This window comes from Electrophorus electricus, chromosome 6 (genome assembly GCF_041902795.1).
Source record: "Electrophorus electricus isolate QZ-2024a chromosome 6, ASM4190279v1, whole genome shotgun sequence".
NCBI lineage: Eukaryota > Metazoa > Chordata > Actinopteri > Gymnotiformes > Gymnotidae > Electrophorus > Electrophorus electricus.
The window spans coordinates 13552337-13566930 of record NC_137502.1 but is presented as its reverse complement, the minus strand read 5'-3'; the positions used below and the strand labels follow the sequence as shown (position 1 = coordinate 13566930).

General features: G+C 37.6%; 2 protein-coding genes across 3 annotated transcripts; both read left to right on the top strand.

Moving 5' to 3' along the window:
* Window positions 1-1232: 1232 nt before the first annotated feature.
* chrna3 (cholinergic receptor, nicotinic, alpha 3) lies at window positions 1233-10035 on the top strand. Of its 2 annotated transcripts, XM_027008015.3 has the most exons (6): window positions 1233-1405; window positions 2398-2537; window positions 5294-5338; window positions 7203-7312; window positions 7446-8604; window positions 9041-10035. In XM_027008015.3, the coding sequence occupies exons 1-6, from the start codon at window positions 1309-1311 to the stop codon at window positions 9167-9169; spliced, it is 1680 nt and encodes a 559-aa protein (XP_026863816.2). In that variant the 5' UTR covers window positions 1233-1308; the 3' UTR covers window positions 9170-10035. The 2 variants fall into 2 exon arrangements, with proteins under 2 accessions (XP_026863816.2, XP_081572090.1); XM_081715964.1 differs by lacking the exon at window positions 2398-2537 and having other exon boundaries at window positions 9041-10034.
* A 1818-nt stretch (window positions 10036-11853) lies between these two features.
* Window positions 11854-14145, top strand: LOC145658563 (uncharacterized). The gene is made up of 7 exons (XM_081715965.1): window positions 11854-12742; window positions 13004-13102; window positions 13236-13260; window positions 13347-13396; window positions 13587-13626; window positions 13829-13869; window positions 14042-14145. Exons 1-7 carry the CDS (start codon window positions 12475-12477, stop codon window positions 14104-14106), a joined length of 588 nt encoding a protein of 195 aa, XP_081572091.1. The 5' UTR covers window positions 11854-12474; the 3' UTR covers window positions 14107-14145.
* The last annotated feature ends 449 nt before the right edge of the window (window positions 14146-14594 follow it).

Genomic DNA, 14594 nt, shown 5'->3' with positions numbered 1-14594 from the left:
GACAATGTAAAAATTCTGCAGAGTAAGACTATGTCCTCTTTTTCCCTGATATGTCCCCTTTTGGGACCTAAAAATGTGTCCAAACGGGATTTCTAAAATGTCCGGGATTTCGCTTTCCTTTCATGCTGATATTTGTTTTCTACAATCGTCATACACTGATGCTGCTTTTGCATTGCTCTGACCATTCTTTATAGGTCCCGCCTTCTCGCACACCACAATTGGTCGATCATGTACACGCCGTACACGGAACCACTGGCCACACTGCTTCTCAGAAGCGTATGGCTAGAGACTGTACATTAAGTTAATCTTCTATATGATCTTTTGTATGACGCATTAACAAGGTAAAAAAACAAAACAGCAACAACAACAACAAAAAAGCCAAATGCAGAGCTCTGAGCGTTGGGCTCGTTTTGGTGATGTACCTTTTGTCCGTGTGTAGCCTGCAAATGATAAAATCATTTGACGTACATCAGTCTCCTTACGCTTACACTCGACCACCTACACTGATTTAATTACTTTTTAGGCTCGTGAGTCTATTAGAACAGAACTTAAAAACAAATCGGACAGAATTATAGATATGAAGCGACTGAGTTTGTGTGGAAATCAATATTTTTATATCTATTGATCTTCAGGAAAATATAACTGGGTACACCAGAACTACCGAAAAATATCTAGCGAAGTAGTGGATTTTTATGGCAAGTGATTTAAATTTATTCCATGATGATGAATAAATTAATTTTATTTGTAAGGAACATCTGAATGGAGAGGAATAAGATTATCTGGCCATATAGGCTCTGAAGTCTATTGTAATTGCATTGTAGTTATTATTTTCCTGTAATAAAATATATTTGTTAAAAGTAGTTATGTATAGGTGACCCATCCCCCTGTCCCCTTTTAAAGACCAAAATATGGTCACTCTACCTAATATTTAGTTGATACTATTAATGTATCTTAAGTTTCATTTCCATTAAGCGAACTGTGAAAGGCAAGAGTTTCATTCATCTTAAGGAGTGAAAATTGATTGACTAAATAATCGGTTATCTTATTCTAATGTAACTACCTTGGGCTGGTTCTAACATAAGTCAATATGAACTTAACCAGCACCGGTCTTGTAAATATTTAGAGTATCCGTAGGGAAAAGTACCCATTTCGGTTATCATAAATGACAGAAGCGCTCTGCCACCCCCACTCTATCTCACTCTTGCTGGTCTCGGTATGGTACTCGTCTTTCGTACTCAACATCCCACAGGAGCGCTTACTTTTCGTGCGCTGTCTAGATATCTTCGTCTTCACGCGGCCGCAGTATTTATGGATGAATATTTCAGGAATTATCCAGATTTAACAATGAATGCCATAGCCTCCCAATTTTTCCTCGTCTGCTACAGCCTTGTTTTCCTTTTTCAAGGTAAGCAGAAAGAAGATTAATATGGTCTTTAAAAGAAGCGACAGACTTTTGTGCTACTTGTTGCAGGCTATAAACATGTAAAGAGTAGCAGTTAAAGACATGACATGTCTACTCAACCTTTGCAGTCAAGGTGACAAAAACAGACAATACACGGAATATGAAAGCCAGTAGTCAGACGTTTGCTTAAATGTAGAATTTTGCATTGTTTTTGGCTGCAATAACATTTCCATGTGTAGGAATGAAGTGATCAAGCAGCTGTAACAAATTCTTGTAGCATATATGCTTAAAATGTAGATTCAGATGCAGATTCATATAAGCGTTAGTTTAGTAAATCTGCACGTGGAAGTTCTAAACGAGCTCAAGCGGTAACCGATAAGTGTTACTTAAAGATTGCCTATGTTAGCCTGACAGTCTGTTTTTTAAAATGACAAATTAGTATTACGCCCTTGTCTCAGCGAAACTGCTGAAAGTGGATGTAATTATTCTGACCTGCAAAACTCTATTATTATTGAAACGTTATCGAAACATTTGAGGACGAAAGCGTTTGCGTTTCCCCTCTCGCTCTCTTCCCAACGGTTTCAGCGTTTAGTGAGGATTAACTACTCTGACGTTCAAACGATTTAACCAAAGGTCGCAGAATGGAGTTCGTATAGCTCTGACACTAAAGGAAATTGTACTGTCATATTCAGTGAACTGCTCTGAAAACAGATCCTGTAGCCTTCAGGAAAAAAAAAAAGTGTTTAAGTGACATCACGAAGATTCGCGGGTCATACCTGTGTATTGTCTCTGATGAAGTTTTATTTCCAATATATTTACTTACTAGTGGGTCTAAAATTGTGAATGTTATTTTCAAGCAGAATTCAATCCTTGCCTTTCAATGACAAAATTGACTATCACTGCCTAGGGCAAAATGTAAAATTGTTAAGATCTAATGAAAAGTAGAATCATTACAAAATAATATCACTTCTTTCATTCACCTGTACTTTTTTCAGGAGGAACCTGCTCTGAGGCAGAGCATAAATTGTTTTCCATGATCTTCTCCAAATACAACCAGTACATCAGACCAGTGGAGAATGTTTCAGACCCTGTAATAGTCCAGTTTGAGGTCTCAATGTCCCAGCTGGTTAAAGTGGTAAGTGGTAAAAGCAGACAGTAGTGTACTGTGGACTGTGTTGGCTTCATTGTAAAGAATGCAGAAGAAGGCTGGACACTGCCACGAAGACAAATCACTCAGTGAGCATACTGTCTGGCAGCATGCCTGTCTGGGTGTGTGTGTGTGTGTGTGTGCGTGAGTGTGTGTGCGTGTGTGTGTGTGCGGGTGTGTGTGTGTGTGTGTGTGTGTGTGTGTGTGTGAGTGTGCGTGTGTGTGTGTGTGTGTGAGTGTGTGTGTGTGTGTGTGTGTGTGAGTGTGTGTGTGTGTGTGTGTGTGTGTGTGTGTGTGTGTGCGTGTGTGTGCGTGTGCGTGAGTGTGTGTGCGTGTGTGTGTGTGTGTGTATGTGAGTAGTAGATACTTTTTGTGCACAGTTTATGTATGTTTTGTGTGCATGGGTTTGCACATGTGCTTTTTTATCCACCCACTCTATTTAGTCATGAAATGGGTTGTCGGCTCCATTTTTGGTAACACAGCTTCATGCTCCGGTACACGCTAGCTATGCTGTCTGAATTAGTCCTAAAAACACAGAGCTTTGGGGGAGGCTAAAAGGATCAGTGGTCATGAGTGAATGCGTGACTGGTCAGAAGGAAACAGGACTTGTCTGCTTATCCCTCGTGTCCTGCTTTCTGCCTCACTCTCTCGTTTACCCTTCAGCAATTGTTATCTTTCAGTGCCTGTTGCCATCAGACCATATCACTATCTTTAACCTTACCCATCAGTGCTAATCTTTCTTTGTTCCTATATCTATCTATCTATCTATCTATCTATCTATCTATCTATCTATCTATCTATCTATCTATCTATCTATCTATCTATCTATCTATCTATCTATCTATCTATCTATCTATCTGTCTGTCTGTCTGTCTGTCTGTCTGTCTGTCTGTCTGTCTGTCTGTTACTTATAACTGTCTATTACAGATTATAACAAATGCTTATTTTTGGAGTGATAGACAGAAGGATAGAGATGTAGGGGAGAAACAGAAGAAAATAGGAGAGTGAATGGATGTTTTCAAAAAAGAAAATATGTTGCTGTGACTAAAGTCCAATATGTTTATTAATGACCACAGTCAGAAACATGACACAATTAAACTGGCTCATATAATTGTATTTAACACACAAAATATTTCCACAAAATATTGATAGATTCTGATGCTGCAATTTATCCATCACAATACTATTCTAATTGACTTCAGCCAGAAACAGTAATCTGCAACTGTTGTTTTAAACCATGCCATTGTCAGACTGTCTAATTTTATAAAATACCACTTTAGTATGTCCTTGTCACAGCAGCGCAATTGCCAAAAGTGACTGTAATTATGTGGTGCATTATTCTGGAACAACATTTGCATCTGAAAGCTTTAATTTGCTTTTCTCTCTTGCTTCCGTTCTGTCTGGATTGGTGTTTAATGAGGATTACTCTAATGCTCAATCAACACTTTTGCTAAATGTTGCATGGCTATGCACAAAGTGGCTTTGGGGAAATAATCTGCTGCTTGTTGCAATTCAAGATGACATAAAATGGAAAACCAAAGCATGTCTCCTCAACAGAAATAAGCTTTGGAAGTTTTGACAGGCACTTGTGCCAGCCCCTAAGGAGAGTGAACAACTCTAAAGGGCCTTAATTATTCATCCCAATATTTGTCTTTGATGCAAATATGCATGCAGTTTTGGACACATCTTGACCTAGCCTGATCTAAATGCTTAGATGACCTCATCTCTCTTATATATACCTCTGCAACATGTGTGCTTTAAATCCATCATTTAGAGAGCATTTTATCTTCTTTTTCTTGTACGGGCTATGAAATGGCTAGCAAATGATGGCAAAGCTCTCATTAAGCTGTCATAAAAGAACATTAACCATTGTGATTAGTCATGTTGATGCTGATGGTAGAATTTTAATTTGGGGTGGGGTGGGGGGGGGTTACAAAAGGGTAGTTACAATCTGCCATTGTTAATAACTTTCATTATATTTAAGTATTTTTCATGAATTGCTTTAATACCACTTGTTATACGGTAACACCAACCGTTTTCATGTTTAAAGTGAGTTAGTTGCTTTTGAATTTGCCTTTGAGAGTCAATTGGATGATACTACAGCTTGTCCTACTATGTTTAGGAATTTTATACTGGAGATCCTCCTTATTCAGAACTATTAAGTCTATTCAATGTATCACATCTTAGGTCTGAGCTCTATAGTCCATTTCCTTTTAAAATGAGTCTTTGTAGACCACTGGTCCTGCGAACTAGATCACACACCTAGGGAAACGTTTGGGAGTTCGTGAATGAGGTCTACCATATCAATACCAAGCATGATTTGTGTTTGTGTATCAGTGGGAATGTTTACTTCCTTGGACATTCCTTTCCTTCGGTGAAGTTGCTCCAAGCTCTTGATCTCTTTTCGTGATCTGGGACTTGTGCTGTGGTGTCCCTTCAGCAGCTGAGGTAGCACACTTGGCAGGCAGCCCTGAGGTCCTGCAGTGCCGAGCGGCATGCCTTTAGGCACGGGGGCTCAGGTGGCTGTTCCACTCCACCAGAGCCCAGGCCATCTGTGGACTACTGCGAGACGGCAATGGGACACGGTCGCCTTCCACAGAGCCATGCCTGCAGACGGATTGCTTATGATAGCCCCTTTCTTTTCTGTGCTCTGAAGTATTCATTTAGGGAAAGCGTTGTGTTCCCCTAGTGACTAGCAGTCTACTTATCACTATGTCTCTCCCCACCCCCTGCATTTTTCACAGGATGAGGTCAATCAGATTATGGAGACCAATTTGTGGCTACGGCACGTAAGTTTTCACCTCCTTCACCCATGAGTGGAGTTCACAAGGTCACTGCAAGTGCCAAACCATTAGCTCCAACACTGCAGACTGTCACCACATTATCATATTTCTGCAGACTGAGGTCAATGACCAAACACTGTGATAAGCTCTGAAAGAATATTGCTAAATCAGAAGATTAACATTTCAGTGAACAGTGAGCCATTTGTCACTCAGAAAAGAAATTACCCAATGAGATTTTTTTTATGTGAACATGTCACAAATTCAAGTTCATAATTAATTATTTTTAAAATTCCAAATTTACATCTCTCCAGTATCCTCTCACTTACTGTGTCTCTCTCACTCTTACAGAAACTAGAATCCAATGTTCAGTTTTCACAAAGCTTTCTTTCATTTAGTTGTGTTTAAAAAATGCAACATGCATTTCTGTATATCAGTTCTAGATTTCAGCCTGGTCATTATGATTTTATATGGTGGATAAACCATCAAAAGGTTAATGCGACCAGATACTATGAGTTAACATGACAATTGTAAATGTTTCCCATTGCTGTCTTTTGAAAAGGGAATCATTTACACAATCTCACTGTAACCTGGAAGAAGCAGAGTTCCACAGGAATTCTGCTTTAGTTTTAGACTTTCAACTATGCAGAACATCACTATGCTTGCATCACCTGGTACACATTGATCCTCATTTTTCTTGCCTTTATGGGATTACAGTATACTGTGTGAAGCACATTCAAGTTCATCGACTTGGATGAACATTTATTACACACAACGGCACTCACATATAACATGAATGATGAACATGAACATGAATATATTTAACAACAATGAGACTAACCATATCATCATCACGCTACACCAACAATGACCAATACACTGCACACAATGACAAGGGTTTATATACATAAAGACGAACAAGGTGCATGTGTGTGCAGGTGTGATTGCAAACAAAACAACCCTCCCACTGCACGTGGTGGGCCAAACCACATGACAAAATTAAAAGCTAAAGCATCTTAGAAAGAAAGTTTTGTATTTATCTATGGAATTGTTTTATAGACACGGAAAGTGTTTGTGACCTCTGTTTTCTATAAGGTTGTTCAGTCATCAAGCTTATTGGATGTGCCATAGTAGTAAGTTAAGGTAAATGGACTTATAATTTTGAAGATCTTTCACTACTCAGCCTGTTCTAAATCTTTAGTTTTCCATATCTATTTTTTTTTCACAAGGTTGAGTGGGCTTAAGCTATTATATTCTGTCATATGAATCAGCTTTATCTCCTTTATGAGGTAATAAAACAAGTCATAAAGCAAAACGAAACAGGATGAAAAAAGCAATCATCATTTATCACAGAAAGTATATGTGCTTTTAAACTCTACACAAAATATTTAGAGAGCTGGATCAAAGCGTCTCCTTTCAGGACTGTGGGAAGTCACAGAAGTCAGAGTCTTCGATATGTAGCAGAATAACAAATGAGTCAAGAGTACAGTGCTGTGTCTGATCTATACATATTAATTCTTAAATCACTAATTAACTAATTAATTGTTGTGCAAGTGAACCATGACTTTCAACCTGACTTCAGGTCTGTGCAGACATTAAAAAAGGGAATTTCATACTGTGATTGTCTAAAAGCTGACTGCGATTCAAAATATGGCTGATTTCCTAAAGTACTTCAAATTGTGCTTAGCTGCTAGAGCAAAACCCCACTGGCCTCTCTAACCCTAACCCTAGGCAGTGCAAGGTTCTTGCCCCTCCAAGGTCATGGATATGATTCCCAGGAAGCACACCTTCTGTTATACTAATAAATATACAAATTGCTATAGAGAAGAGCATCTGCCAGATGCCGTAAATGTAATATTTCCATTTTCCATAGATATGGAATGACTACAAACTCAGATGGGATCCCAGAGCTTTTGGAGGGGTAGAATTTATTCGTGTGCCTTCCAACAGGATTTGGAAGCCAGATATTGTGTTGTACAACAAGTAAGGCAATAAACATTAAGTTTTCATGAATCTTACTGATCTACATAATAATGCCTAGAATAGTTGCTCATAATGCTCATATGTTATGTTTCATAACCTTAATTCCTAATCTGGGCTTAATTCTGAACCACAGTGCAGTGGGAGACTTCCAGGTGGATGATAAAACCAAAGCTCTTCTTCGCTACAATGGAGATGTGACATGGATCCCACCAGCCATCTTCAAAAGCTCCTGCAAGATCGATGTTACCTACTTTCCCTTTGACTACCAGAACTGTACCATGAAGTTTGGGTCATGGACTTATGACAAGGCCAAGATTGATCTGGTACTGATAGGTACTACGATCAACCTGAAGGATTTCTGGGAGAGTGGGGAGTGGATGATTATCGATGCTCCAGGCTACAAGCATGACATCAAATACAACTGTTGTGAGGAGATCTACACCGACATCACCTACTCTCTCTATATCCGTCGCCTGCCTCTTTTCTACACCATCAACATGATCATCCCCTGCCTACTCATTTCCTTCTTGACGGTCTTGGTGTTCTACCTGCCATCGGACTGTGGCGAGAAAGTGACGCTCTGCATCTCCGTCCTGCTCTCCCTCACTGTCTTCCTCCTGGTCATCACCGAGACCATCCCTTCTACCTCCCTCGTCATCCCGCTGATCGGCGAGTACCTCCTCTTCACCATGATCTTCGTCACCCTCTCCATCGTCATCACAGTGTTTGTGCTCAATGTGCATTACCGAACGCCTAAAACCCACACCATGCCGCACTGGGTGCGCAGTGTGTTCCTTGGCCTCCTCCCCAGGGTCATGTTCATGACCAGGCCAGAGAGAGATCATGAGAGGCACACAGGCTCCAGAGGCCCAGCTCAGTCCTGCGTCCTGCGCAATCCTGCCTACTTCCCCCAGCATCTCATCAAACAGCAGAGCCTTCCGGGGGCCCTGCCGCCACGCACTCCCCTCTTCCTCAGCACAGAACTGAATATCCTAGGTCAGGTTGCTAAGGTGGGCTCGAGTTTCCCGTGCCAAGAGGGGAGGTGTAACTGCTGCTTGAGGCAATGCTCCAGCAAACTGCCCACAGACAGACGTGCAGGCAATGCAGGGGCAGGGGTGGGAAGTCTGGGAGCCGTCAGTGGGACGGTGGGGGAACAAAGCCCTTGTTCAAGCTCAGAGTCTTTGGATGGGGGACTTTTGACTCTCTCTGCACTCTCACCAGAGATCCAGGAAGCTATAGAAAGTGTTAAGTATATTGCAAAGAATATGAAGCTACAGAATGAAGCCAAAGAGGTAAGAGATTTTTTTAACTTGTGGCATTGTCACTGACTCTGAATATTTCCTATAGGTAAATGTGTTTATGTTAAACACATGTCACATAAACTTTGACTGAAATTGTAACGTTGCTGCTGGCCCGAGTGCCATAGGGTGCGGGGCAGGATGCACAGACTCCTTTGACGATGTGAAACATTTAATGACTTTAAACATGTACAACAAGGGTGGCACTCACACATAATACTGAAAACATGACTGCACACTTAACGTTAAACATAGAACACGGATACATTAATATACGATTATACAAAACAACATTTTGGAGGGAGGGGGGAGCGTCCCATGACAGAAATTACTGAGTGAGATTACTTGTATAAAACAGCAGGTATTTTTAACTTTTAACTTTATATACAAACCATAGCATGATTCAACTCTTTTGCTTTACTTGTTCAAGGTCCAGGATGATTGGAAATATGTTGCCATGGTGATCGACAGAATTTTTCTGTGGGTTTTCATTCTGGTGTGCATTCTGGGTACAGCTGGACTCTTTCTGCAGCCCCTCCTTCTTGGGGAAGACATGTGATGCTTGCACACATGCAGACTGTGTGACTGGTCCACCCACTTTAAACAGCCACACATGAAATGTCTGCACCAATTTTAAGGCAGAAAATGGAGGACGCAAAGTGCTCAAAACTCCCTGTCTAGATTCCCTTCCTTAAGAAGACTTAAGTGTACTATTCAAATTTCCTTCCAATTTCCTAAAGAAACAAAAGTAATTTAAATGTGTTATGCTTATAAAGTTCTTATAGAGTACCTATAAAGTGAAGCATCAATCCGGAATTGTTTTTTAATAGAATTTTGATGTAGTTCCTGATAATCTGTTATAGTGTCTTTAATGCCATGTGTGGATTACATTTTTTAAAAACAAATAAAAATGGCTTCAAGGTTACCATTAATCAAGTTTTGTCACAACAAAGATTTTTGCGGGGACTGACTCTATGCTAAATACAATATCATTATTTGTTCACTTGATTTCTTTTGTCCAAATTTGGAGGAGAGTGCCATCAAGTGGGTAAATTAAGCCAGTACCAGCCATTTATTCTTGTTTTACAATGTACTGTGCTATTATTACTTTTATGCTGTTATGACATCTCGGTTACAAATTGGGGTTTGTGACTGTTGGTTACAGATCAACCAGTAAAATGTGCTTCTAGCATTAAAACATGTGTTCCCATGTGCATGGTTTGATGTGCACTTTGTTGTAAAATTAACCACAGGCAAGAAGAACAGCATTAGTCTATCTTGTGGTATACCAAGATGGATGAGAATAAACTTGAGAGCTCACTTTCACTAGCTGGATAATTAGCAGTGAGCAAAAAAAAGGTTAAACTTTTGATTACAGACCCAAGCCTGAGAACTTATATTTGGCTTTTTAACCATTTATGAAGTAACATAACTGAGGCGGTAAACAAGTTGTTTAGGGCAGATCATTAGATCACTCAACCCATTAGATGGAAACTCAATGATAAACAGAGAACACTAATCTTAAGTGAACTTATTACAGCATTAATTGTTAATGCTTGCTGTAATTGGTAGTATGATAGTCTAATGGCAAAGCACATCACACACACACACACACACACACACACACACACACACACACACACACACACACACAAATATATATATATATATATGAAGCATACACTAGTAGTCCAATAGACAAAACCAGGTCACTCACGATGGAGTCCACACACAAGGTTGGGACTCAGGTACTGAAATCAAATAACAATGATCCACTATGCAGGTCTAAACTAAGCTACTCTTTTTAACAGGGTAAAGCTTGATGGTATCCTCAGACTTTAGCTTAAATGTGTGGTAGTTTGCATAGCAGAGCTATTCAGTAGGTGCATATAAAACTCAGTATATATAAAATAAATAAATGAACAGATAAATACAGCTAATATGTTGTGAAGAATGTTGTGATTTACATAAATGTGGTTATAATGAAATTAGTTGTAAAATAGCTGTAAAGGGACAGTTTAAAATATTAACATATTTGAAAAACAAATTAGGATTTTATAGACACTAAATTGTCACTCATAATGTTACAACATTTTTACACCACGTCTCTCTTTCGGGGGAGGGTAAACTGATGACTTCCGTATTTTATACAGGCGCAAATTACCTTTGTACTAACAGCCTTGTGAGTTCTCCCTGACTTCAGAACAAAGACATAAGGACAGCAGACATCTTTTTATAAACCTCTAAGATGCTTCCCTTCATACTTATATTAAGTAAGTGATACATATGTCTACATGACATTAAAATACACTAAATATTTAACTTGATTAAGAAGTCAGAGTTTGTCTGACGTCTGGTTTCATTTAACAGCAATCTTGTTCTGGTTAACTCAGGTTCAAGGTAAGAATTAATGAATAGGATACTAAAGTGTTTTAACATTACAATAAAATTAAGAAATCACATATTACCTGTCACTGTCTGGAGTCAAGCACCTCATGTTTCTATTCACAGGTGAAAACATATATCCAGCAAAGATTTATGGTAACACTAACTTCAAAGAAGGAGGCAGTCTGTTGATCAAATGCAGCATATTTGGTTTAAAGCAACCATCAGGAAAAGTATATTTCTACCTGTGTAGGAATGGTGAAGGCATGCTTATGCAAGAATCAATGTGTCTAGATGTTATGTTTAGTATACACAGCATCACAAAAAAATACACAGGCAATTACAGTTGTGTCTTCTCAGAACAGAAGTATGATGCCAAAGAAGTTAGAATACAATCTCCTAATGTCCTTATTACAGTGCACGGTAAGCATTATAGCACTTCTTTCTTTACTTGTTTACTTAATTCTAATTCACTTTACCACATCTTCTAAATTGGCCTTAGAGAGTAGTCTAAACATGTAATATAATGTGACTAATTATAATGTTCCAAAGATGTCTGATATCCAATGGTTTAATAATATTCAGTTGTTATTGTATATAGCATGTTGATTTTCTCATAGTGCATTTTCTATGACTACAGTATCCATAATGCATTAAAAATGCAATAATAAGGGTTTATAAGATTTTCATAATGCTTTTATAATCTATATTGTATTTCATGTATTCAGAACAAGTGTGTTTCAAAACTTTCAAGTGTTTCTCCAAACTTACTGACTCCTGTATCTGATTCCTGTCTCTGATAGGGTCTATCTTAATGATGGCCTTATTTACTAGACTAGTTAGAATAACTACATACAGTATAGCATACAGTTTATTTATGTCAGTCTAAGAAGATAAAGTCCATCTAAATTGCTCTGGACTGTCTGAATGCTGAATACGTAAATGTAGACACTATTAGAAGACTCTTGCTGTCCTTACAATGAAAGTAGTTTTTGTGACTATAACATCTTACAGGGGGTTATATCCTAAAGGTATGCTTGGATCAAAACTTATTCTGATAACTCAATAAGCTACTGGTCAGTGTTGGACGTATTTGACTAGAATTATCTGTTTTGATGTTTATAAGTATATAGGACTTATACACACACTCTGGTTTAACAGCTAATACATAACCTCTGAAAATCTGTAATGACAGCTTGTAGTGATGTTAGAGGCCACTTAATAAAAAAATGAACATACCAAAGAGCTGACAGCAGTTAGTATGGAGCCATACAGCAAAATGTATATGAACATTTGTAAATGTAAATGTTTATTACACTGGTCTTCTGTATAATGTAACAAAATGGTTGAACATTATAAAAAGTTAAGAAATGTAGTATTATAAATGGTTATGGATTCATAAAATGTTTTACATAAGTTTTTCTCACATGCACAGATTCTTCTGTCCCTGCAAACATAAACTGGCCTGCGATAAGTGTGATGGAAGGAACTGATGTTGAATTCAGGTGTACGTCTTCAAAATTGCTTGATGGCTGGAAGAACATAAGTAATATTTATGCCTATCTATGCAAGAATGGAACTGTTATTCAGGTGAACATTTGGAATACAGAAAAGAAGGAGACCATTTTTACCCTAAAAAAAGTCGAGATGCGTGATGCTGGAACATATATATGTTTTTTGTCAACTGACATATGGCCTATTCCTGACATGATATATGGGAACAATGAAGCTAACCTCCACATTACCGGTAAGAGTTGGCGTGAAAATCAAAACACTCCTTATAATAATACCAGAAACCATTTTTGGAATAGTGTCCATCAGTTATTTTGAAAGGACTTTAGAAACTGTATGAGAATTTATCATGTATATACAATCAATCCAAAAAACTGTAGTCAAGCTGAATGTTAGACTTGTTAACTAAATAAACGCTAAGAGCTTGTTTTTTTCAGTTTATCAGTAGTGTGGTATTACATAAGCCAATAAGTGTTATGCTGCTTCAATTTCACAGAAGGCTTAAGCGACACAGTACAAATCGGGTTGGCATGCTCTGCTTTGTCTTTGTTCCTCATTTTGTCTCTGGGACTTTTCGCCTTGATTAAGAGTCAAGGTAAGTTATTGCTTCTATACATATGACCAGTATTACATAATGGCGATGCATTTGAAACTTTGGATATAGGTCATACCGTCTACATTTTCTCAATAAAGAAAACTTTATTCTTTGTTTTATTTTTCTTCAACAGTCTGCAAGAAATGTAACAGTGAAAGGTTCGTTTATGCTTCTTTTCGTGTGGTTTGTGTTTTTCTTATTCCTGTATTGTTTAAAAAGGTACTGACATTTTTCTGTTGAGCAGATCGTCTGAACCTGGGGATACATCAAGAGGAGTTGGGATTGTGTGTGAAGGTATTGAATGCTTATCTTTATAGCTACACATATCATTTATAGATGTCATGCAGCTATACCTTGAAAGATTTTAAGATTTCATTTGGTTCTTTTTCATTTCTAAGTGCATTCATTTGTGCCCAGAATGGTATCAATTACTTTAACAGACTCTTGTAATGACTCCTCTAATTTCCTCTCATGATCTTTTAAGAAGAAATTTCCCCTACAGATCAAATGCAAAATGAGCCAAGGTAAGCTATATTATAGTTAATCCCCCTGATGTTGTTAACCAGATTTTAAAAGCACAATAAATTGTAAAATAAATAAATAAATAGATAGATAAATAAAATGTGAAAATGAATGCCAAATCCTAATATTATGTTCCCATTTATTTTCCAATTTTCCAATTTATTTTTTGAATATCCAAAAAATTTTTTGAATTTATTTTCTCAGTTTCTCTGAGTGGGACGATTCCTCTGATTGTAATGAAAGTGGTGAGTCTGCATTTTTTCATAATCTCTTTTAACTTAGAAAGTATTTTCACAAAATATGTTGTATGTGCCAGTGATTTTTGCCTTGAACTTTGCAAAAAAAAACAGTTGTCTTATGTAGAGCTACAAGTCCCAGTGTCATTCCAAATGATAACTTGTTTAACTTTTCTCACAGCTTGTGAGTTACAAGAAGATATATATCAGGTGAGAAATGATACATACATCAGTTACAGTGTGTAAAAACATACTGTGCAATAATGATACTTTACTACGATGATGTTTTAGGCACATTGTTTAAAATAAATTAAACTCAAGGCGTAATATTTTACAAAAAAATTGTATTTTCGATAATTGTCATACCTTTTAAATTTATATATATATATATATATATATATATATATATATATATATATATATATATATATATATATATATATATATATATATATATAAAATTCGATTTCAATAAATGTCATAGTTATGAAAACAAAAGTTGCATTGTTTTCAAATTAAAATATAAACATCTATGACTAAAACGTATGCAAAAAGGAGATAGCAAAGTGAGCGTGTTGAATACCTCTAGGTTTCCGTGACGTCATACTTTTTGTAGCATAGATTCCACAAAATTCCCCCCCAAAAAAAGCCAGCAAACCCCTTGCACGTCGGCAACAGATTATTTACTGTTAGAATGCTAAAACAATGTGCAAGAAGGTCACATCTCACTGATT